Source organism: Mesoplodon bidens, assembly GCF_964165515.1.
Source record: "Mesoplodon bidens genome assembly, chromosome: 12".
Lineage (NCBI taxonomy): Eukaryota > Metazoa > Chordata > Mammalia > Artiodactyla > Ziphiidae > Mesoplodon > Mesoplodon bidens.
The window spans coordinates 67494991-67520435 of record NC_138168.1 but is presented as its reverse complement, the minus strand read 5'-3'; the positions used below and the strand labels follow the sequence as shown (position 1 = coordinate 67520435).

Genomic DNA, 25445 nt, shown 5'->3' with positions numbered 1-25445 from the left:
CTGTATGACAGACTCTAGGTCTATCCACCTCATTACAAATAGCTCAGTTTCGTTTCTTTTTATGGCTGAGTAATATTCCATTGTATATATGTGCCACATCTTCTTTATCCATTCATCCGATGATGGACACTTAGGTTGTTTCCACCTCCGGGCTATTGTGAATAGAGCTGCAATGAACATTTTGGTACATGTTTATTTTTGAATTATGGTTTTCTCAGGGTATATGCCTAGTAGTGGGATTGCTGGGTCATATGGTAGTTCTATTTGTAGTTTTTTAAGGAACCTCCATACTGTTCTCCATAGTGGCTGTACCAATTCACATTCCCACCAGCAGTGCAAGAGTGTTCCCTTTTCTCCACACCCTCTCCAGCATTTATTGTTTCTAGATTTCTTGATGATGGCCATTCTGACGGGTGTGAGATGATATCTCATTGTAGTTTTGATTTGCATTTCTCTAATGATTAATGATGTTGAGCATTCTTTCATGTGTTTGTTGGCAGTCTGTATATCTTCTTTGGAGAAATGCCTATTTAAGTCTTCTGCCCATTTTTGGATTGGGTTGTTTGTTTTTTTTGCTATTGAGCTGCATGAGCTGTCTATAAATTTTGGAGATTAGTCCTTTGTCAGTTGCTTCATTTGCAAATATTTTCTCCCATTCTGGGGTTGTCTTTTGGTCTTGTTTATGGTTTCCTTTGCTGTGCAAAAGCTCTGAAGTTTCATTAGGTCCCATTTGCTTATCTCTGTTTCTATTTCCAGTTCTCTAGGAGGTGGGTCCAAAAGGATCTTGCTGTGATTTATGTCATAGAGTGTTCTGCCTATGTTTTCCTCTAAGAGTTTGATAGTGTCTGGCCTTACATTTAGGTCTTTAATCCATTTTGAGCTTATTTTTGTGTATGGTGTTAGGGAGTGATCTAATCTCATACTTTTACATGTCCCTATCCAGTTTTCCCAACATCACTTATTGAAGAGACTGTCCTTTCTCCACTGTACATTCCTGCCTCCTTTATCAAAGATAAGGTGACCATATGTCCGTGCGTTTAACTCTGGGCTTTCTATCCTGTTCCATTGATCTATCTTTCTGTTTTTGTGCCAGTACCATACTGTCTTGATTACTGTAGCTTTGTAGTATAGTCTGAAGTCAGGGAGCCTGATTCCTCCAGCTCCGTTTTTCGTTCTCAAGATTGCTTTGGCTATTCGGGGTCTTTTGTGTTTCCATACAAATTGTGAAATTTTTTGTTCTAGTTCTGTGAAAAATGCCAGTGGTAGTTTGATAGGGATTGCATTGAATCTGTAGATTGCTTTGGGTAGTAGAGTCATTTTCACAATGTTGATTCTTCCAATCCAAGAACATGGTACATCTCTCCATCTATTTGTATCATCTTTAATTTCTTTCATCAGTGTCTTATAATTTTCTGCATAGAGGTCTTTTGTCTCCTTAGGTAGGCTTATTCCTAGATATTTTATTCTTTTTGTTGCAATGGTAAATGGGAGTGTTTTCTTGATTTCATTTTCAGATTTTTCATCATTAGTGTACAGGAATGCCAGAGATTTCTGTGCATTAATTTTGTATCCTGCTACTTTACCAAATTCATTGATTAGCTCTAGTAGTTTTCTGGTAGCATCTTTAGGATTCTCTATGTATAGTATCATGTCATCTGCAAACAGTGACAGCTTTACTTCTTCTTTTCCAATTTTGATTCCTTTTATTTCCTATTCTTCTCTGATTACTGTGGCTAAAACTTCCAAAACTAGGTTGAATAAGAGTGGTGAGAGTGGGCAGCCTTGTCTTGTTCCTGATCTTAGTGGAAATGGTTTCAGTTTTTCACCACTGAGGACAATGTTGGCTGTGGGTTTGTCATATATGGCCTTTATGATGTTGAGGAAAGTTCCCTCTATGCCTACTTTCTGCAGGGTTTTTATCATAAATGGGTGTTGAATTTTGTCGAAAGCTTTCTCTGCATCTATTGAGATGATCATATGGTTTTTCTCCTTCAATTTGTTAATATGGTGTATCACGTTGATTGATTTGCGTATATTGAAGAATCCTTGCATTCCTGGAATAAACTCCACTTGATCATGGTGTATGATCCTTTTAATGTGCTGTTGGATTCTGTTTGCTAGTATTTTGTTGAGGATTTTTGCATCTATGTTCATCAGTGATATTGGCCTGTAGTTTTCTTTCGTTGTGACATCCTTGTCTGGTTTTGGTATCAAGGTGATGGTGGCCTTGTAGAATGAGTTTGGGAGTGTTCCTTCCTCTGAAATTGTCTGGAAGAGTTTGAGAAGGATGGGTGTTAGCTCTTCTCTAAATGTTTGATAGAATTCACCTGTGAAGCCATCTGGTCCTGGGCTTTTGTTTGTTGGAAGATTTTTAATCACAGTTTCAATTTCAGTTCTTGTGATTGGTCTATTCATATTTTCTATTTCTTCCTGATTCAGTCTCGGCAGGTTGTGCATTTCTAAGAATTTGTCCATTTCTTCCAGGTTGTCCATTTTATTGGCATAGAGTTGCTTGTAGTAATCTCTCATGATCTTTTGTATTTCTGCAGTGTCAGTTGTTACTTCTCTTTTTTCATTTCTAATTCTATTGATTTGAGTCTTCTCCCTTTTTTTCTTGATGAGTCTGGCTAATGGTTTGTCAATTTTGTTTATCTTCTCAAAGAACCAGCTTTTAGTTTTATTGATCTTTCTATCGTTTCCTTCATTTCTTTTTCATTTATTTCTGATCTGATCTTTATGATTTCTTTCCTTCTGCTAACTTTGGGGGTTTTTTGTTCTTCTTTCTCTAATTGCTTTAGGTGCAGGGTCAGGTTGTTTACTGGAGATGTTTCCTGTTTCTTAAGGTGGGATTGTATTGCTATAAACTTCCCCCTTAGAACTGCTTTTGCTGCGTCCCATAGGTTTTGGGTTGTCTGTCTCCATTGTCATTTGTTTCTAGGTATTTTTTAATTTCCTCTTTGATTTCTTCAGTGATCACTTCGTTATTGAGTAGTGTATTGTTTAGCCTCCATGTGTTTGTATTTTTTACAGATCTTTTCCTGTAATTGATGTCTAGTCTCATAGCATTGTGGTCAGAAAAGATACTTGATACAATTTCAATTTTCTTAAATTTACCAAGGCTTGATTTGTGACCCAAGATATGATCTATCCTGGAGAATGTTCCATGAGCACTTGAGAAAAATGTGTATTCTGTTGTTTTTGGATGGAATGTCCTATAAATATCAACTAAGTCCATCTCGTTTAATGTATTATTTAAAGCTTGTGTTTCCTTATTTATTTTCATTTTGGGTGATCTGTCCATTGGTGAAAGTGGGGTGTTAAAGTCCCCTACTATGAGTGTGTTACTGTCGATTTCCCCTTTTATGGCTGTTAGTATTTGCCTTATGTATTGAGGTGCTCCTATGTTGGGTGCATAAATATTTACAATTGTTGTATCTTCTTCTTGGATCGATCCCTTTATCATTATGTTGTGTCCTTCTTTGTCTCTTCTAATAGTCTTTATTTTAAAGTCTATTTTGTCTGATATGAGAATTGCTACTCCAGCTTTCTTTTGATTTCCATTTGCATGGAATATCTTTTTCCATCCCCTTACTTTCAGTCTGTATGTGTCTCTAGGTCTGAAGTGGGTCTCTTGTAGACAGCATATATATGGGTCTTGTTTTTGTATCCATTCAGCCAATCTGTGTCTTTTGGTGGGAGCATTTAGTCCATTTACATTTAAGGTAATTATTGATATGTATGTTCCTATTCCCATTTCCTTAATTGCTTTGGGTTCGTTATTGTAGGTATATTCCTTCTGTTGTGTTTCTTGCCTAGAGAAGTTCCTTTAGCATTTGTTGTAAAGCTGGTTTGGTGGTGCTGAACTCTCTCAGCTTTTGCTTGTCTGTAAAGGTTTTAATTTCTCCATCAAATCTGAATGAGATCCTTGCTGGGTAGAGTAATCTTGGTTGCAGGTTTCTCTCCTTCATCACTTTTATTATGTCCTGCCACTCCCTTCTGGCTTGTAGAGTTTCTGCTGAGAGATCAGCTGTTATCCTGATGGGGATTCCCTTGTGTGTTATTTGTTTTTTTTCCCTTGCTGCTTTTAATATGATTTCTTTGTGTTTAATTTTTGACAGTTTGATTAATATGTGTCTTGGCGTATTTCTCCTTGGATTTATTCTGTATGGGACTCTCTGTGCCTCCTGGACTTGATTAACTATTTCCTTTCCCATATTAGGGAAGTTTTCAACTATAATCTCTTCAAATATTTTCTCAGTCCATTTATTTTTCTCTTCTTCTTCTGGAACCCCTGTAATTCAAATGTTGGTGCATTTAATGTTGTCCCAGAGGTCTCTGAGACTGTCCTCTGTTCTTTTCATTCTTTTTTCTTTATTTTGCTCTGCATCAGTTATTTCCACTGTTTTATCTTCCACTTCACTTATCCGTTCTTCTGCCTCAGTTATTCTGCTATTGATCCCATCTAGAGTATTTTTCATTTCATTTATTGTGTTTTTAATGGATGCTTGATTCATCCTTAGTTCTTCTAGGTCCTTGTTAACTGTTTCTTACATTTTGTCTATTCTATTTCTAAGATTTTGGATCTTGGAAATAGAATCTTGGATCATCTTTACTATCATTATTCTGAATTCTTTTTCAGGTAGACTGCCTATTACTTCTTCATTTGTTAGGTCTGGTAGGTTTTTATCTTGCTCCTTCACTTGCTGTGTGTTTTTCTGTCTTCTCATTTTGCTTATCTTACTGTGTTTGGGGTCTCCTTTTTGCAGGCTGCAGATTCGTGGTTCCCGTTGCTTTTGGTGTCTGTCCCCAGTGGCTAAGGTTGTTTCAGTAGGTTGTGTAGGCTTCCTGGTGTGGGGGACTAGTGCCTGTGTTCTGGTGGTTGAGTCTCGATCTTGTCTTTCTGGTGGACAGGTCCACGTCTGGTGGTGTGTTTTGGGATGCCTGTGGCCTTATTATGTTTTTAGGCAGCCTCTCTGCTAATGGGTGGGGTTGTGTTCCTGCCTTGCTAGTTGCTTGGCATAGGGTGACCAGCACTGTAGCTTGCTGGTCGTTGACTGAAGCTGGGTGCTTGTGTTGAGATGGAGATCTCTGGGAGATTTTCGCCGCTTGATATTATGTGGAGCTGGGACGTCTCTTGTGGACCCGTGTCCTGAAGTTGGCTCTCCCACTTCAGAGGCACAGCACTGACTCCTGGCTGCAGCACCAAGAGCCTTTCATCTACCCGGCTCAGAATAAAAGGGAGAAAAAGTAGAAAGAAAGAATTAGTAGAAGAAAGAAAGAGAGAGAGAAAGAAAGGAAGAAGGAAAGAAAGGAAGGAAGGAAGGAAGGAAGGAAGAAAGGAGGGAGGGAGGGAGGACGGAAAGAAAGAAAGAAAGGAGGGAGGGAGGGAGGAAGGACAGAAAGAAAGAAAGGGAAGGAGGGAGGAAGGAAAGAAAAAGAAAGAGTGAATGGAAGAAGGGAGGGAGGGAGGAAGGAAAGAAAGAAAGAAAGACAGGAGGGAGGGAGGAAGGAAAGAAAAAGAAAGAGTGAAAGGAAGAAGGGTGGGAGGGAGGAAGGAAAGACAGACAGGAGGGAGGGAGGGAGGGAGGAAGGAAGAAAAAGGAAGAGTGAAAGGAAGAAGGAAGGGAGGGAGGGAGGAAGGAAAGAAAGAGAAAGAAGGAAAGGAGCGGCGGAGGGAGGGAGGGAGGGAGGAAGGGAAGGTAGGAAATAAAGAAAGAGCAGGTAAAGTAAAATAGAATAAAGTATAAAATATAGTAGCGTTATTAAAATTAAAAAGTAATTATTGAAAAAAAACGGACAGATAGAACCCTGGGACATATGGTGGAAGCAAAGCTATACAGAGAAAATCTCACACAGAAGCATACACATACACATTCACAAAAAGAGAGCAGGGGGAAAAATCGAAAATCTTGCTCTCAAAGTCCACCTCCTCAATTTGGGATAATTCGTTGTAAAAAGAGGAAAAGGGGGAAAAGTCTTAAATCTTGTCCTCAAAGTCCACTTCCTCAGTTTGGGATGATTCACTGTCCATTCATGCACTCCACAGACGCAGGGCACATCAAGTGGACCATGGAGCTTTAATCCGCTGCCTCCGAGGCTGCACAGAGAGATTTCCCTGTCTCTTCTCTGCTCTCACAGCTCCCGGGTCTCAGCCTTGGACCGGGCCCCGCCTCTGCGCGTAGGTCGCCGGAGGGCGTCCGTTCTTCGCTCAGACAGGACGGGTTTAAAGGAGCCGCTGATTCAGGGGCTCTGGCTCACTCAGGCAGAGGGGAGGGAGGGGCGCGCAGTGTGGGGCGGGCCTGCGGCGGCAGAGGCCGGCGTGACGTTGCACCAGACCGAGGCGCTCCGTGCGCTTTCCCGGGAAAGCCGTCCCCAGGTGCCGGGACCCCGGCAGTGGCGGGGTGCACAGGCTCCCCGGAAGGCGGGGTGGACAGTTACTTGCGCTCGCACACAGGCCTTGTGGCGGCGGCAGCAGCAGCCCCAGCGTCCCACGCCCGTCTCCGGGGTCCACGCCTTTAGCCGCGGCTCGCGCCTGTCTCTGGTGCTTCTTTAAGCAGCCCTCTTAATCCCCTCTCCTCGCGCACCAGGAAACAAAAGGGAAGAAAAAGTCTCTTGCCTCTTCAGCAGCTCCAGACTTTTTCCCGGACTCCCTCCCGGCTAGCCGTGGTGCACTAACCCCTTCAGGCTCTCTTCCTGCCGCCAGCCCCAGTCCTCTCCCTGCGCTCCGACTGAAAGCCGATACCCGAGCCTCAGCTCCCAGCCCCGCCCGCCCCGGCGGCCGAGCAGACAAGCCTCTCGGGCTGGTGTGTGCCTGAGGGCACCGGTCCTCTGTGCCGGAATCTCTCCGCTTTGCCCTCCACACCCCTGTTGCTGTGCTCTCCTCCGCTACTCCGAAGCTTTCCCCCTCCGCCAGCTGCAGTCTCCGCCCGCGAAGGGGCTTCTAGTGTGTGGAAACCTTTCTTCCTTCACGGCTCCCTCCCACTGGTGCAGGTCCCGTCCCTATCCTTTTGTCTCTGTTTATTCTTTTTTCTTTTGTCCTACACAGGTATGTGGGGAGTTTCTTGCCTTTTGGGGCGTCTGAGGTCTTCTGTCAGCGTTCAGTAGGTGTTCTGTAGGAGTTGTTCCACGTGTAGATGAATTTCTGATGTATCTGTGGGGAGGAAGGTGATCTCCGCGTCTTACTCTTCCGCCATCTTCCTCCGGGGGGCCCTCGGAATTGTTTACGTTGACAGTGTTCCCCACTTTTGAAGGATTGGGGAATACTATACTTCATGGTGCTGCTTCTCCAGGTTCTCTGTTTTGTCTTAAAAATATGATTAAAAGTTAGAACCTAGTGATAGCACAGAGCAGTATTAAATCTTTAATAATTATTCATTATATATAAGCTCCAGAAAAAGCCAATACCAGTTGATATGCAGTGGTTCCAAAGAGTTAGAAGAATAGAAATCAAAGACAGACACTGGGCAGGTGGCATCCTTTAGAGATCCTTTCTACTGCTCCTACACACGTACACACACAGTGACCAGTTGACAGAGCTTCTCTTTGAGTGTTTAACTTCCCTCTCTAAAATAAAACTGAGGACTTCCCTGGTGGCGCAGTGGTTAAGAATCCGCCTGCCAACGCAGGGGACATGGGTTTGATCCCTGGTCCGGGAAGATCCCACATGCCGCAGAGCAGCTAAGCCCATGCGCCCCAACTACTGAGCCTGCGCTCTAGAGCCCGCGAGCCAGAACTACTGAGCCCGCGTCCCACCACTACTGAAGCCCGTGTGCCTAGAGCCCGTGCTCCTCAACAAGAGAAGCCACCGCAATGAGAAGCCGCAACGAAGAGTAGTCCCCGCTCGCCACAACTAGAGAGAAAAGCCCATGCACAGCAACAAAGACCCAATGCAGCCAATAAATAAATAAATAAATTTATTAAATAAAATAAAACTGAGGTATTAAAAAAATGAGCAAGGTTAAAAGTAGGAGTCATTACAAATATAGCACATGCTTGCACACATGCACAAACACAAACTCAACCACTTATAGTTTAGTCACCCTGCCACATGTTAAAGAGCTTTTCTGGCTTAGAATCAGGGTCATGTTACATTATAAAGTTTAATTCTAAAGGAAAGAATTTTTTCTTTCTTTTCATTTGGCTTGTGGGATTACAATACATTGTATAGAGCTAATCTTAGCCAAGGATTACCACAATCATAAAGCTAATTCCTTTCTCTGACATTAGTCTCAGTTGATTTATACAAGAATTATTGAACGTTAGCCAAAATTGGACCAGCCTTCAGTGACTTAGCTAAATTTTATTTCCTGTTTGATTTGAAATATCAAAATTTGATATTTTCCAAATTCATTGACTAGAATATGCATATTTATGATAAATTCTTCATAATATCTGATTGTTTATTACTCAGGACTTTGGGATCTCTCCAATAGTTTAAATTAATATTTTGATTCTTTCATATTACCACTGAATTTTTTCATTTATTGTATGTAAAGGATCGTTTTTGTTTTCTTTTATAAGAAACTATTCTTCACTTTTCTTTTTTCCTTTTCTGATTTTTTGGTAGTTTCTCCATTTTTTATCATTCCTTTACAGAGGATTTCTATAAATTAATTCTCTAGGATACACTCCTTCTTAGAACACAGTTAGGTGAACATATCAGTGTTTTTTTTGTTTGTTTTTGCGGTACGCGGGCCTCTCACTGTTGTGGCCTCTCCCGTTGCGGAGCACAGGCTCCGGACGCGCAGGCTCAGCAGCCATGGCTCACAGGCCCAGCCGCTCTGCGGCATGTGGGATCTTCCCGGACTGGGGCACAAACCCGTGTCCCCTGCATCGGCAGGCGGACTCCCAACCACTGCGCCACCAGGGAAGCCCACATATAAGTGTTTAATTAAATAAATTGTCTTCTTTCATTAGTTCTTATTATAATTATTTCTTTATTATATACTTTAGGAAAGCTAACCCCAGCTCCAGTCTCCAATCTCTGGCCTTTCAGTGACATCTATCCTAAATTTTATTTCTATATCTAATAAAGGGATTGTTTCAGTTATCTTCTGGTGCATAACAAACTACCCCAACATTTAGTGGATTAAAAGAATCATTTTATAATTTCTCATAATTCTGAGGATTTATCTAGGGCTCTGGATGGTTCTTCAGCTGGTCTCTTTCAGAGCCTCTCATGAAGCTTCAGTCTATGGCACATGGGGCTGGAATGTCCACAGTGGCTTCATTCTGGCCCCTTGGTTGGAAGACTGGGCTCAGCTGGGACACTGGGACAGCCAAACCTCTCCCTCTTCACATGGTCTCTTGACATGGTTTCTCCAGCATAGTAGCCCACTTTTTACATGGCAGCTCAGGGCTTTCAAAAGGACAAAAGTGGAAGCTCGTAGGCCTTGTTAAGGCTTAGTCCCAGTATCAATTTTGTTGGTTAAAGAGGGCCATGAGGTAAGCCCATGTTCAGTTTGGAAGGAAATACACAGAGCATGAGTACTGGAAGGTGTGGCTCATTGGGGGCCATATCTGGAGACCAGCTACCACATGTTAGGTCTTCCTTTCTCTCTATTAAGACCTCAATTCCTCTCTACTCCTTTTTCAGTTCCCTGTGTCTCTGGTGGTCTGCCTAAACCTACAAATATCACCTTCTTATCTATAAACATGAAGAATATCCTACAGTGGAACCCACCACAGGGCCTACAAGGAGTGGAAGTTACTTATTCTGTGCAGTATTTCATGTAAGTTGGTTCTTTTCGTTTTGGCTAATTTATAAGCACAAGACTCAGACTCCTATTAATTGTGCAAAGATAAACCATCTATTGTATGAAATGAGTGAGGAAAAAGAAAGGTTTTACATATTTCATGTTAAATTATCTCATTGTGTTTTGTTAGATTAAATTAGACAACAGTTTCTTCATGGAAACAGAGTATTGAGTACTTAGGCAAAAAGAAGTTATTTAAATGGAGAAAAGAAGTCTGTCAAAATGTTATTCTGTGGCTGAGCAAACAAGGAAATCCATCACCTCTGAAACATCTATACTTATTAGAATTATAGGACATTTTTAAGTGAAACTGAGTGCAGAATTCTGTACAACTCACAGTTTTTATTAAAGATAATAGTGAATGGACATTTTCACTTTTCACCTCTCGCTCAACACTCATTGCAATCAAGAAGGAATGCAAAATGATAAGTGGGTGTGATAGATCCTCACTCCTATACCCACTCACCTAATATTTAATAAAGAGCTGGCTCCATTCAAAGAGTAATTGTCCCAAAGAATCCAGCACACCTATCCCTAATTACTGAAAGGGAGAAAGACAAAAAAAACACAAGTCAAACATTCCTAAAAGCTTTCTCGTGGAAATTAAAGAAAAATTCAGACAAATAATAATTCATAGTTTGAATCCATAAACAACATGTTCTCTAATGGTAAACCTCAAAGAAGAGATAACAGTCAAAGAAGAGATTCTAAGACAAGAAGAAGAACTTTTTTAAAAAGCACGGTGGCAGAACTTAGGAAGAAGATGGAAAATAAAAATGTTATATAGAGATGAAAAACCTATTATAGCTAACAGGTAGTAATAATTGAATAGGTAATAATGACTATCTGGAACTGCATATCGTAAATGCATGCTCTGTCTAGGAAAATTTAATAAAAATAATAGGAAGACATATCCTGGTAAAGTTATTTAACTTTGAAGAAAATGAAATGATTTATGACCATCACAGCAAAAGCAATGATTTCTATCTGGCAACACTCAGTTCATGACAGTGATATATCTTCTGAGGGAAAAATAAGTGTGACCTAAGACTCTTACCAAGTTCAGCAAATGTATTTTCTGTGTTTTCAAGCAGGTTGAACTTGGGCTATCACTTGAGACCTTCTTGAAGGCTGTGGGGGGGAGGGAACACTAACTAAAGATGATATCCAACTGACAGAGGGATAAAGATGAGCCTAAACGAACTTAGTAATGACAAGATTTTGGCAAAAAGGGAGCAGGCATTGAAACTATCTAAATGTAGAACTAAGACTAGTGATGGGAAATATGGTTACAGAACTTTCTTGTAAATGTTTGAATCTTATCAATAATATAACAAATCAGAAGGTGGGGAAAAACTGTATATGTACTGACTTCCGTAGCATGAAGCCATTATATGTGATCCAAAATGAAAATATGTCATCATTTTAATAACTAAACTCTCAGTATCTTTCATACACAATTTTCTTAATTTAAAAGATCTTTTTACAAACTACTATCTCGTGTGGTGATGAAACATTTGAACTTCAGTGGTTCATTTCATTTTAATTTCTTTTTCTTTAAAGTTTGAATCAAGTTAAATTTACTACTTTTATTAAAATCATAAGTATGGCATAACCTAGCTTTTGTCTATGTATTCAGCTATTGAATCATTCCTCTGGGTACATATAAGCATAATGAGATGTGCAGAATCAGGTGTACCAAATGTTTCAGGGTAATGGCCTTCAGCATAATTATTTCTCTCTCAGTTATACTTTTCTGATTGCATGAGTTTAAAAACTGTACCATATTTACAAAAAAGAATAACATCATTCTTGTCTTTGAAAAGAAAATTCTGAGGCGATATGGGGATATATGTGTATGTATAGCTGATTGACTTTTTTATACTGCAGAAACTAACACACCATTGTAAAGCAATTATACTCCAATAAATATGTTTAAAAAAAAAAGAAAAGAAAAGAAAATTCTGACCATTAAAGGCAGTGAAAGACTTTGGCTGCTACTCACAATGACCTCATTTATCTAGAACTTCATTCTCATTGCCAAAGAATTTCTCAGGAACCAGTATTTTAGGGAAGAGGCATCACTCTGCCAGGAGAAACGGCTCATGAGTGTGTCCTTGTCTCCTTTTTCATTAGGTGGAGCAAGGAGCTTGTTCTGTTCTTTATGTGTTTATGTGATTCAGAAAAGGATTTTTAAAAAGAGAGAGAGTAATCACTGCTCTGTGAGAGTAGATAATTTAGATTACATAAATTTCAAAAAAGAATATTTGAAAAGAAACTTGCCATGGTGGAGTTCTTACATGCCTGTGAATGTGGACAGTGGGCAGGAATACAGGGCAGCTTGTGTCACTGACAGCGCTCCAGGCTCAGCTCCAAAGACAAACAGTCCTGGGGTCATAGCCAGACTGTGAACCTAAATGGGTAGCCTTGGGCAGGTTACATATTATACTTTTTTACTTTTGAGTGAAGTTTGTTTCCAAGCAAAAAATGAAATTTTAACAAAAGTTTAAATTATATCTACCCAAAGAATTTAACACTGAAAATAGAGTGTAGCATTAAAAGCACAAGCTTTAGCATCAGGGAAAAGTGGTTCAAATCCCAGATATGCTTGTTACTAGTCAGACTACCTTGAGCAGCTCCCTTAATATCATTGAGCCTCAATTTCCTCATCTGTAAAATGGGATGAAAATAACGGTACCTACCTCCTAAGGTTATTATGATAATTAAATGAGATAAAGTTTTCAAATCCTAAGCACCAGTCCAAACGCATAATAGGCACTTGATAAATATTTCCTGCCGTTACCAGAAATCAGAGACCCCTGAGGGCCCCGCATGACTTTTTGACATGCATGAACATCATTACTGTAGTATTTATTGAATGATTCACGTCTATCAGCTTGTCAGACTTACAAAGCATTTTGTCCAGAATTCAGTAAAGAGTGTTTCTCCTTCATCGACATCTGTCATGAGAAGCTGCCTTGCCCTTGGCAAAGTCAGGAAATTTGAGGAGAAAAGGTGAAATAGGTGATGGCAATATTTTTTAAACCACAAGTCAAGACCTGTTGGTGGGCCATGAAATCAATTTTGAGGGACATAACTAGCATCTTTTTTTTTAACGGGAAGGATTAGAATGGTGTGGAGTGGATTAGAATGGAAAATAACTAAGTGCCTGGCATGTTGTAAAGTTTAGGTATTATCTTCTAAAACCTTTGTTTTAGTATGTTGGATATATGTGTGAACTGGGTCACACTGTGAAATGTATTTCTTTCTGTGGCTCACAGTCAATAAAAAGTATGAAAGCCCCTCGGCATGGTGATTACTTGAATGGAGAAATTGGTCAACAGGATCTAACTATACTTCTAATGTTTTCTGGTAGCTATGGTACTTATGAAACAGGAGACATTTACTTTCAGGACTCTGCTGCCATATTTTGAAAAGAGAAGATACCCTTAAGCTTTGGCAACACTTGATAAAGTTGGCATTTCCTCCTTCTCAACACACAGTCTTCCCTTGACTTTTGTGATGTCTGTTTTTCCTTCTCCCTCTTTAGCTGCTATTTCTAAGTGTACTTTGTATCTCACCTTTATTTTTTTAATAAAATTTATTTATTATTTTTGGCTGTGTTGGGTCTTCGTTGCTGCACGCAGGCTCTTCTCTAGTTGTGGTGAGCGGGGGCTACTGTTCATTGCGGTGCATGGGCTTCTCATTGTGGTGGCTTCTCTTGTGGAGCACAGGCTCTAGGCACGTGGGCTTCAGTAGTTGTGGTACACGAACACAGTAGTTGTGGCTCGCGGGCTCTAGAGCACAGGCTCAGTAGTTGTGATGCAGGGGTTTAATTGCTCCGCGGCATGTGGAATCTTCCCGGACCAGGGATCGAACCCATGTCCCCTGCATTGGCAGGTGGATTCTTAACCACTGCGCCACCAGGGAAGTCCCTGTATCTCACCTTTAAATCTTGCCGCTCCTGAAATTTTATCCTAGGCTTTGCTTTGTCTCCATGGGTAATTTCATTCATGCCTGTGCCTTCCATGAGCAGCTTTATGCCATAGATTTCAAAATCCCTACCTCCCACTCACCCCTTTCTCCTGAGCTCCAGCACCTTCTGGGCAGCTTCATTCGGATACCTTTTACGTATCTTAAGCTCATCGTGTCAAAAACTGAACTCATTATCTTTCCCTCCCCCCTCCTCTCCCCATTTCCCAAACCCACTCTTCCGCATTCCTGATCTTGGTAAATGTTACCACCATTCCACCCAACTAGCCCGGACAGAAAGAGACATCATCCTTAACACCTTCTTTTCCCTCATCTCTTTCATGCACTCAATCACCAAGTCTTGTCTCCTAATATTTTTTCCTTTTGTCCTGTCATTCATTCCACTGCCACCATCCTTGTGCAAGCCACCTACCTCTTCCACCTGGACCACTCTAGCATCCTTTCAACTGCTCCCCAGTCTGCTACCCTTGACCCAGTACATTCTCTACGCTACCACCAGAGTTAGTTGTGTAAAAGCCCAAAACGCCTGCTTTAATCCTTTCAGTATCCTCTCATGCAACCCTGTCTCTTTCACTTGGCTCTTCCCATGTCACTTAAACGCTCAATACCTCAGTCTCTTCCACCTGAGAAATGCTAAAATATTTCCCACCTCCTATTTTCTGCGGGTGTTATGTTTTTAATAAAGGAGAGGAAAAACAGATGTGAACAGCCTAGTTAATATCATCATCACTATGATCATTGAAAATGCTAATTTTGGAATGCACTCCAACCTAGTGAATTTTCCCCAGAACCCTTGAGGGCAAGTATATTTTTAAATTTTATGAGAATGTCAAGAAGAATTTCCAAGGAAAAACTGACGAATTTTTCTTAAAACAATCCATCCAAAAAAAAAAAAGAAAGACCCATCAAACTGACCTTGGTATGCATGTGGGCTAAAAATTTACATAGAAGAATTAATCACACAATCTGTAAAGTTTTTACTGTAGGTCAAGCCTAATAATAAAATACATGCTTTCAAAATGTACTATCCACATTATAATTCACAAAAAAGAAAGGTGATTACAGAAACTCTGACTCATGTTCCTGACAGCTAATGAAAAAAATTGCCAGCAGCAAAAGTAGATTCTTTTTTAGCTCAATGACAAGCACTTTTGTTGTTCTGAAGAGAAGGTCTTAAGTTCCATTCAGTTTTATATAATGACTGTTTTTTTTTCCTACTGTAAAGCATAGAGAGCACCTCATTGTTAATTCATAGTTTCCTTCTCAGCAGATATGGGCAAAAGAAATGGCTGAATAAATCCGAATGCAGAAATATCAGTAGGACCTACTGTGATCTCTCTGCTGAAACTTCTGACTACGAACATCAATATTATGCCAAAGCTAAGGCCATTTGGGGAACGAATTGTTCTAAATGGGCAGAAACTGGACGATTCTATCCTTTTTTAGAAAGTAAGTAACACAGTTGTCTGTTAAACATGTATCATTATCAAGTTCATCTGACCCCCTAATGTAACAGTCTCTGCCTCATAGACAGCCTTGTCGAGGCCAGCGCTCTGCACTCTGTCGATCGGGTGAAGTGACCAGCCCAAGGTACTTCACCTTGCTGCATCTCAAAGTCTCATCTTTAGAATGAAAGTTTTGGCCAAGTGTCTCTAAGATTGCTCCCGGATCCAGAATTGACACTAGATGTCAATATTATCAAATTTTGATTTTGTCTTATTGTTTAGTTGAGATTATATAATTTGAGGAACAACTGACAGATTTATTTTAATTTTGTGGGTTTATAAACCATTTGACATATGCCCACAGGTTGATTAAAGATTGTTCTGATCACCAAACTAAGTCTCTTCTTGTTACAAACTTGGTAGAGTTATGACATAATTTCTAGATGTAACTCAGAATTAAGGCAACATCTTCCTGGTATTTCCTTTTAAAATTTTCCATCCCTGATCTGTGACTGATTCAGCCATAGAGGACCCACTCAGAGCTGCCATGATGAAATTTACAAGCACTCCCTAAGTTCTGGAGCTGGAGCCTTTCCCTTGCTGCCCTTCTGGATCAGAAGTCAGCAAACTATGGCCTCGGACTAAATGCAGCACCCCCTCCCCTTTCTGTTTTTCTACAGGACGAGCTAAGAATGGTTTTTACATTTATATAAATAATAGTTGCAACGGAGATCACATGGCCTGCAAAGCCTAAAATACTTACTGTCAGTACCTTTATGGTAAAAGTTTGCTAATCTCTGTTCTAGATCATTCTCCAAAGGTTACTTCCCCAAAGGTCTTTAGCAGTGCTTCAGTTCTCCATTTCTGATTTTTACAAACACATCAAATCCTCTTAATGTTATTTATCACCAACGTTTCAGGTCCCAGGAGTGTTGCAAACACTTTTAATTATATTTACCATCATCTAGTACTGTTCATCCATGTGACTAGGAACTACATGTGACTAAGTAAATTTGCTGTTTTAACGTTCTATCAGTGTGTGACATGATTGTTTCAAGATTCGGTATTACTTGGGCCCACCTAGAGCATTCTGAGGCATCTCAGATAAGAGGGTGGGCTTTAGAGCTTTGATCCCAGTAGGATTATATTGTTTCATCCAAGGTGATTTCTACATCTGAACATGATAATTGCCTCTCCCCTCCCCTTTAAGCACAAATTGGCCCACCAGAGGTTGCTTTGACTACTGATGAGAAATCCATATCTATTGTTCTGACGGCTCCAAAGAAGTGGAAGAAAAACCCAGAAGAAAGCTCTATTTCCCTGGAACAAATATACTCTAATCTGAAGTATAATGTGTCCATACATAATACTAAATCAAATAGAACGGTAAGCCTGAAATGGAATGGGGACCTATAATTTGTGTCACTTTTTGCAGCTAATGCTGGAACACACAGCCCTGATGCTTAAATTCTCGGCATGTGAATCTGGGAAGGTGTGATATTCAAAAGTGTTGCCATACAAGATACAGTTGAAGCTGATGTGTAGAAATTTTAAAAACTGCCTTCAGATTTCCTTTACAGAAAGTCTCTGCTATGACGTTGCTGTTGGTATGTAGAGCCGTTGTCCACCTCACTTTGATGGAGAGTTTTTACTTGCTTAACATCTGTCAATCACTCTCCAAGAAAGAAAAAAATATCAGCAAGAACACAGGACAAAGTGGAAGAAGAAATCTCCCCTTATGTCATTATTTAGAATTGTTCCCACAATTTGTCCAGTCCCTACCTGGGACTGCCAAGCTGAAGGAAAAGGATATTTTAAAGCTGTTGCTAAAAAAAAAAAGCTCTTAGTAATAGTAAAGGACTTAATGGTACCTCAGTCTTCTGTTTCCTTCTAAAGTTACTGGTCTGGGGTGGTGCTGGAAATCTCTGGCTCTGACTGCTCTTCGCAATTCCCTATCCTAGTGGTCCCAGTGTGTGACAAACCGAACGCTGGTATTCAGCTGGCTGGAGCCGGACACTCTGTACTGCGTCCTCGTGGAGTCCTTCGTCCCAGGCCCTCCTCGCCTTGCTCAGCCTTCTGAGAAGCAGTGTGTCAGTACTTTGAAAGGTAAGCTTTGAGAACCTCAGCTGGTCTGAGGAAGGATATCTGCTAAAACTAGAAGGAAGGATGGTGGTGTAGACAAGGTTTTGAAAATCCGTGTCTACCAGAAACAGGCTGAAGTGAAGGCAGAAACAACCATCACCAGAAAGGCATTGAGCAGCCTGGGACTCTACCATTGAACCTGGTTCACAGTAGAGAGTGTTTTCACCTCCTAGGGAACTCTTAGCACCAGTCCAACAAGACTCTACCTTGGGAAATAAGAATTATAGGAATTTTTACACACACGGTTTTTCTTCTTTAAAACCATAATCAGGGGCTTCCCTGGTGGCGCAGTGGTTGAGAGTCCGCCTGCCGATGCAGGGAACACGGGTTCGTGTCCCGATCTGGGAAGATCCCACATGCCGCGGAGCGGCTGGGCCCGTGAGCCATGGCCGCTGGGCCTGCGCGTCCGGAGACTGTGCTCCGCAACGGGAGAGGCCACAGCAGTGAGAGGCCCGCATACCGCCAAAAAAAAAAACAAAAACAAAACTATAATCACTCTGATCAGTAGAAGTTCTGTGGTCTTTAAGAACATCAGATGAGTTTATTCCTGGGAACAAAGCAGTATCCTAAAAACACTTTATGACAGAGTCTTTTGCTCCTCCTCGGGAATACAAATTATAGGCGCTGCAGGTTGTGTTCAGGTATCACTCACTGTGCAAGGCTATGCACGGGCCTGGGATCAGCAAATCAGTTATTACTCCCTCACTCTTATAGTTGCTTCTCTCTCTTTCCTTTTATTTGTCTCCTCGTGTTTTCTGAACTTGGCTGCCAAGGAAGTGTGGTTGAAGATTCTCGTTCCTGTTAGGAGACTAGGGTTAGGAGCTTGGCGTTTGTTTAATTGTTCTTCCCTGAGGGTGGTAAGACCCTGAATTCAAAACCTAAAAATTGAAAATAAATCCTAAAGTTTACCTTCATTGAATGACTCTTCATCCATTCTTCTGTTTCTCTCTTCCAAGTGTGCTGGCCTTCCAAATGTCACATCATTTTCCCCAAGACTTGGTTCCGTCACCAGCTATGGGACAGGAATGGTGACAGAACCCCTGTTTTCCTCTCCCCTCAAGCCTCCCACACTTCGAGGTGAAACTGTCCTAAGGATTAAAAAGGGAATTTTGTGAATACATATCAGAAGTGAAAAGCTTTATTTTTGAATCTCCATCATTATCATACCTTTCCCGTTAAAATGAAGGGTTCTCTACCATATGTCAAATATCAATAAAATTAAAAGGCAGGGCCTCCCTGGTGGCGCAGTGGTTGAGAGTCCGCCTGCCGATGCAGGGGATACGGGTTCGTGCCCCGGTTTGGGAGGATCCCATATGCCGCGGAGCGGCTGGGCCCGTGAGCCGTGGCCGCTGGGCCTGCGCGTCCGGAGCCTGTGCTCCGCAACGGGAGAGGCCACAACAGTGAGAGGCCCGCATACCACAAAAAGAAAAAATAAATAAAAAATAAAAAAAAAAGGCAAAGCAAGCAAAAGGCAAAGCAAAGCAGACTGAGGAAATCATTTTTGCATTTGGAAAAGTGCTCTGTTTACTAACAGCTTGATCAGTGGGCAAATGGTAGGAATGAATTCCCAGTGGAAATCATTTAAGCCTTTGGCAGAGCTAAAGCAACTAAAGTACAGATTAAATGAAATACTTCCCAGTAAGCAGATGGAGCCGACCTTCTCACTAGTCCTGGAAAGGTAATAACAAGGTACCATTTCATGTTCTGACCTTTCTTGATATCCCAGCTGTTAGAGCACCCCAGATATGTTTCCAAGACACCATTATGAGGGTCTACTTTTTCAAAAGCTCACTATTACCTCTTTGGGGACTATTCTTTGAAATATTTCTGCTCTCCACAATCCCCCAATTCCTAAAATACAGATTCAGTTTATTAGTTGGTTGTTGCAAACATGTGCTGGTGTATACTAAGTGCCTTCAGTTGTTGTTGTCACGGCTCTGTTCATCAGGGTGAGTTTGGTCCAGAGGCCAGGGATTGTATTAAGAGGACTGGATTGTTGAGATTGACATATACACACCACTATATGTAAAAGAGATAACTAATAAGGACCTACTGTATAGCACAGGGAACTCTACTGAATACTCTATAATGACCTATATGTGAAAAGTATCTTAAAAATAGAGTGGATATATGTATAAGTATAACTGATCACTGTGCTGTACACCTGAAACTAACTCAACATTGTAAATCAACTCTGCTCCAATAAAAATTAAAAAAAAAAAGGACTGGACTGAGTTGTAGCCTGAAGTAGGGGCAGGTGATGCTCAGCCATCTGCAACATCTGCATTATTGGCATCTTTCTATGTGGAACCTGTTGACAGATGTGCTCTTCGGGATGGAAGAGCCTGCAGTTGGACCCCCATACCTGGGCTTTTCCCACTGGCTATTGTTGACCAGAAGTCCATGATGCTTCTGTTTCCACTCTTTAACTAGACAGTTAACCAGACAGTAACTTAGCTGCTCTCTCCCAGGACTAGGCATCAAGAGTACCAACGTCTGCATGGATTAGAATACTCCCACGACACTCCTGCTGATTGTATTAGTATGTAAGGAATGCCCTAGAACTTTTGTCATTTGTGCTAAAGCTGCTCCTTTTTCCACTACTGTAGTAGTCGGGGTTCTCCATAGAACACAATATACATAATCTTTATATATAAATGTATACACACACACACACATCAAGATGGAGATAGAGACTTATTTTAAGGACCTGGCTCACATGATTTTGGAGGTTGGTAAGTTAGAAATCTACAAGGCTGGAGACCTAAGGAAGAATTTATGTTGCAGTTCTTATCTGAAGGTGATCAGCTGGCAGAATTCGCTCTTCTGGGACGTGATCAGTCTTTTTTCTATCAAAGCCTTCAGCTGATTGGATGAGGCTCACCCTCATTATAGAGGGTAATCTACTTTACTCATGTCTACTAATGTAAATGCTAATCTCATCTAAAAAATGCTTTCACAGAAACATCTAGAATAATGTTGGACCAAATAACTGGGTACTGTGGTCTAGCCAGATTGACACATAAATTTAACCTTCACAATTTACAAGTACTCCACAGGAGCTTAACAAATATAAATTAGTCACAAAGAGTCCTATCTATCAAGCATATAGTCTGATCCATGGTGATCCAGAGCTACTTTTCTTAAAACTACTCGCCAGATCTTTTCATTCCTCTATGGACTTTTAAACTTATCATGAACCTATGGCACAGCAGGACCAGGGAGGGAGTTACTGCCATTCTCAGCACACACCAGCTCAGCTGCCTCTCCACACATCCCCAAGCTCCAGGCCTACCAGAAAGCCTGGCCAACTGTGTAAGGATGGTTCTGTTTGTCACACAGAAGATGACGCCATACATTCGTGGCAAGGTCCTGAATATGTGGAAAAGCTTGAGTCGAATGAGGGACATGGAAATGTGGGGCAGCTTAATGGGATCTTCACAAGAAGGTTTTGTTGTTTGGTTTGAAGTGCTGTGAGTTGCTTGAGTATCAGGCACACTTTCCTGCAAATAGAAGAATCAGCATGAATCTCATAGCCAGATATAAAATGTTGGAATATCTGCTGACTTGGGTTGTTAAGGCATCCTTGCTGTAAAGGCTGGAGACAAGTCCAGATGATTCCTTAATGCCACCTATTGTCAGAGAGAGTAAGAATTCTGAGATCCCTTCTGACATTTAGCTCAAGCTTCTCAATTTATAAATGAGAAAACTGAATTCCTAAAAGTAACTGATCTCCCCAAAGCCTCTTGACGTTATCAGTGTTTTCCCACCACACCAAATCACAACTGTCTACCCCACCCCACTTTTCTTTTTACAGATCAAACATCAACATTGAAGGTTAAAATCATCTTCTGCTATGTTTTGCCCATATCTGTTACTGTGTTTATTTTTTCTGTGATGTGCTACTCCATGTACAGATATACCCATGTCGGCAAAGAGAAACACCCAGCAAATCTGGTGAGTGCCTAGGGTGGTAGGAGGCTTTATAACACCCCCAGGAAGATAGAAAAGGAGGTTCTAGAACAGATACTGTTCCTTTTATGGGCAGAGTGAGTTTCAAGTTAAAGAGTTGATGAATTAAAAACACTTTCTGTACTAGACTAACTCAGTAACATAACCAAAGAGAAAGATTCCTTAACTTTGACAAAGATTTTATATTTATGGAACTGATCAGACTAGGTCTTGAGGTACACAGATAAATTGTCATGATCCATGCCCCTCCAGAGGCTTAAGTCTAGTTGGGGACTAGAAGTTTTAAAGGATATGTGAAGACTAAGATGAAAGTGGGTTCTAGGGACTCTTGCGGGTACAGGAAGGACACTGGCACCCTACTTGGAGGATCAGGAGTTTCATGCCTGGGCTTGGTCATGAAAGTTCAGTAAGAGTTAGGGCACCTACCTCAAGCAGAAGAAACAGCAGGGGCAAAGGTAGGAGGATGTTTGGGAAAACATATAATATTGCAAAACCATAAGGTTCCTGATGAGAAGCTATGAAAGAAGAGACTGGAGGGTGAGGGGGTAAGGCCAGGTAATGAGAGAATTGGGGAGTTATTCTAAGGACCTTGGGCTTCATTGTGTTTGCAAAACTCTGTAGGGTTTTGAGTTGGGATCATTATGGTCAAGATTGAGTTTTAGATACAACTGGATAGCGTTAAAGACAACTTTAGGGGGAGGAAGACTAGAAACAAACAAACAAACAAACAAACAAACAAACCCAGCTAGGAGACTGTGGGAGTTGTCCAGGAGAGAGAAGATGAGAGTCTAAAACAGGAGAGGGGGATATAGGGCTGGAGACAGACACGGAATGGAAACACGTTTAGGGGGAAAGTGGCCAGGACTTAATCATTCACAGCAAGGAGAAGCAAGAAAGTAAAAGAAGGAACAAACCTTATGCTTCTGGACCATGTACTGGAGGTTTCCCAAGGCTGAGCATATTTTAACAATCAAAAACTATTTCTTTGGGACTTATCAAAATACGTGTTCCCATTTACACGATACATACATGCATTCCTGTTCTGTTTTTAAATGTTTCTATTATTCTGCCTTCATTTAGGTTTCAGAGTTAGCTTTTTAATGACGTAGGGAGACCTTTCCTAGGAGGAAAAAGCACAGGAGAACTGACAGCCGGTGACTTTTTGAAACCCAAATTTTTGTAAAAGAAAGATGCTGAAGTTCCTATTTTGTAGTTAAATGAAATCACATCATAGGGTGGACAATGAGAATTGTAACATAACTCATCATTGACAATCTAAACAGGCACCTTCCATGTATTGCCAGCAAAACTTTAATCTTAAACAAGTTTTCCTGACATGATTTAGAGTTTCTCTATCTGCTATAAATTGGCAGATGAATTTCCGTTTGGGGCCCTATTATAGCATGATTAGTTTGGTGTAGGGGGGAAGTAAGTAAAACCATCTCTATTCATGTGCTTATTTCTCTTTTTACACCTAGTTTTCATGCCCTTCCACATTTCCTGTCCAGAGTATATGCAAAAAAAGAGCTGGTAGCCCAGAGGATGGCTTATTGATAAACACATAGTAAACTATAATTAATAAAGCAATTTCAAAAACTCTCAGTCTTCACCACTCCTGACACAGCAGAAATTCTGATTTTACAGAATTAAAAAAAAGGAGGCTCAAGAAATTAAACAAGCCCCCTGAATTCCCTCAGCCAGTTAGAGGAAGAGGCAGTCACACCCGATCCTTGGAGTGGATCTGGACCACCCAGGGAACCACTTTTCACTGCTATATGCATTTCCTGCATCTTGGGTCCCTTGCCTCCAGGTGAGGGAGTTTTCCCACGTATTCCAAACATAACTTTCACTTCCATGAGTTGGTAAGAATAGGCCTTTACAACTATCTGGGGACAGTATAAATTCTAACTAACAGCTGGGTTTTTTTTGTTTGTTTGTTTTTTTAATACCTTTATTGGAGCACAATTGCCCTACGATGGTGTGTCGGTTTCTGCTTTATAACAAAGCGAATCAGCTATACATATACATATGTCCCCATATCTCTTCCCTCTTGCGTCTCCCTCCCACCCTCCCTATCCCACCCCTCTAGGTTGTCACAAAGCACCAAGCTGACCTCCCTGTGCCATGTGGCTGCTTCCCACTACCTATCGATTTTACATTTGGTAGTGTATATATGTCCATGCCACTCTCTCACTGCGTCCCAGCTTACCCTTCCCCCTCCCCGTATCCTCAAGTCCATTCTCTACATCTGCATCTTTATTCCTGTCCTGCCCCTAGGTTCTTCAGAACCTTTTTTTTTTTTTAGATTCCATATATATGTGTTAGCATACGGTATTTGTTTTTCTCTTTCTGACTTACTTCACTCTGTATGACAGACTCTAGGTCCATCCACCTCACTACAAATCACTCAATTTCATTTCTTTTTATGGCTGAGTAATATTCCATTGTCTATATGTGCCACATCTTCTTTATCCATTCATCTGTCAATGGACACTTAGGTTGCTTCTATGTCCTGGCTATTGTAAATAGAGCTGCAATGAACATTGTGGTACATAACTCTTTTTGAATTATGGTTTTCTCAGGGTATATGCCCAGTAGTGGGATTGCTGGATCATATGGTAGTTCTATTTTTAGTTTTTGAAGGAACCTCCATAGTGTTCTCCACAGTGACTGTATCAATTTACATTCCCACCAACAGTGCAGGAGGGTTTCCTTTTCTCCACACCTCTCCAGCATTTATTGTTTGTAGATTTTTTGATGATGGCCATTCTGCCCAGTGTGAGGTGATACCTCATTGTAGTTTTGATTTGCATTTCTCTAATGATTAGTGATCTAACAGCTGTTTTTAATGTCTCTCTAAAGTGAAAAGGTGAAACCCATTCTCTTCTCTCTTTATAGATTTTGATTTATGGAAATGAATTTGACAAAAGAGTCTTTGTACCTGCTGAAAAAGTTGTGATTAACTTTATCACCCTCAATATTCTGGAGGATTCTAAAACTTCTCCTAAGGATATAAGTGTAATGGAAAAAAGCAGTGATGCATCAGACCTGAATGAGCCCAGCGAGGACCAGGAGCCCCATCAGGAGGAAGTGGAGGTGAAACACCTGGGATATGCTTCACATGTGGTGGACATTGTGTATGACTCTGAGAAAAGCACCAAAGGGACTTCCTTAAGCCAGCAAGAGCCACCCAGCAGGACAATGCCCACAGATAAAACAGTCATCGAATATGAATGTGACATAAGAACTAGTGACATTTCTGTGGGGCCTGGAGATCAGGAGTTCAATTTGCAGGAGGAAGTGTCCCTACAAGGAAGGTTATCTGAGCAACAGGCAACTTTAACAGACTTGGGTCCACAAACACTACCATATTCATATACCCCTCAGCTCAGAGACTTGGACCACCTGCTGCAGGGACATGTGGACACAGAGGAGGGACCAGAGGCAGAGCCATCGACCACACTGGTCGATTGGGACCCTCGGACTGGCAGGCTGTGTATACCTTCATTATCCAGCTTTGAACATGACTCAGAGAGATGTAAGCATCCTGAGTCTGAGGGACTCAAGGAGGAGTGCCTCTTATCTAGACTCTACCAGGATCAGACTCCAGACAAGACACTGGAGGAACATGAAGCCTATCTCATGCAATTTATGGAGGAATGGGGATTATATGTACAAATGGAAGACTAACACCGAAACGTCCCTTTGCCAGACCTCTACTGTTACGAAACACGTGAGTGCAAACAGATAAGTGACCAAACAATAAAGTACCGGAGACAGAAATTTACTCAGATTTCTGTGTCAGTGAGAATTACTTATTCCTTCTATTTTCATAGCGCTTGTTTCATTCCACCTCCTGTGGGTGGCTGGGTTGTGCGTGTGGGTCTCCCGCACTGAGGGTGGGCGCCCAGAGTGGCTGACCCTCTTTGTACCCAGTAAGTATTCAAAAATGTTGGCCAACTTGGATGCAGAATTTATTCAGGTGTGTGTACTGTGGCCTCTTTATTTATGATTTTCTAACAAGCACTTGTACAGTTATTTTCTGGGCCCTTACCAAGTGTATAGCACTGTAAAAAATACTTCATGAAGACCATTCATTGTATAAGTGCTACTTTTTTAGAATTTGGTTTATTGCCAG

The 25445-nt window shown here is 41.1% G+C and overlaps 1 protein-coding gene across 2 annotated transcripts in view; it reads left to right on the top strand.

The window, feature by feature from the left end:
* IL20RA (interleukin 20 receptor subunit alpha) overlaps positions 1–25090 on the top strand; it is a 44663-nt gene extending 19573 nt beyond the window's left edge. Inside the window, exons 2-7 of one of the 2 annotated variants that reach the window (XM_081251032.1) lie at positions 9596–9731; positions 15016–15197; positions 16404–16579; positions 17155–17299; positions 21153–21292; positions 24206–25090. In XM_081251032.1, coding sequence (XP_081107158.1) covers positions 9596–9731; positions 15016–15197; positions 16404–16579; positions 17155–17299; positions 21153–21292; positions 24206–24997 — 1571 coding nt within the window. In that variant the 3' untranslated portion in view covers positions 24998–25090. The remainder of the gene's footprint in view (positions 1–9595; positions 9732–15015; positions 15198–16403; positions 16580–17154; positions 17300–21152; positions 21293–24205) is intronic. The other variant, XM_081251033.1, reaches the window with a different exon arrangement.
* The last annotated feature ends 355 nt before the right edge of the window (positions 25091–25445 follow it).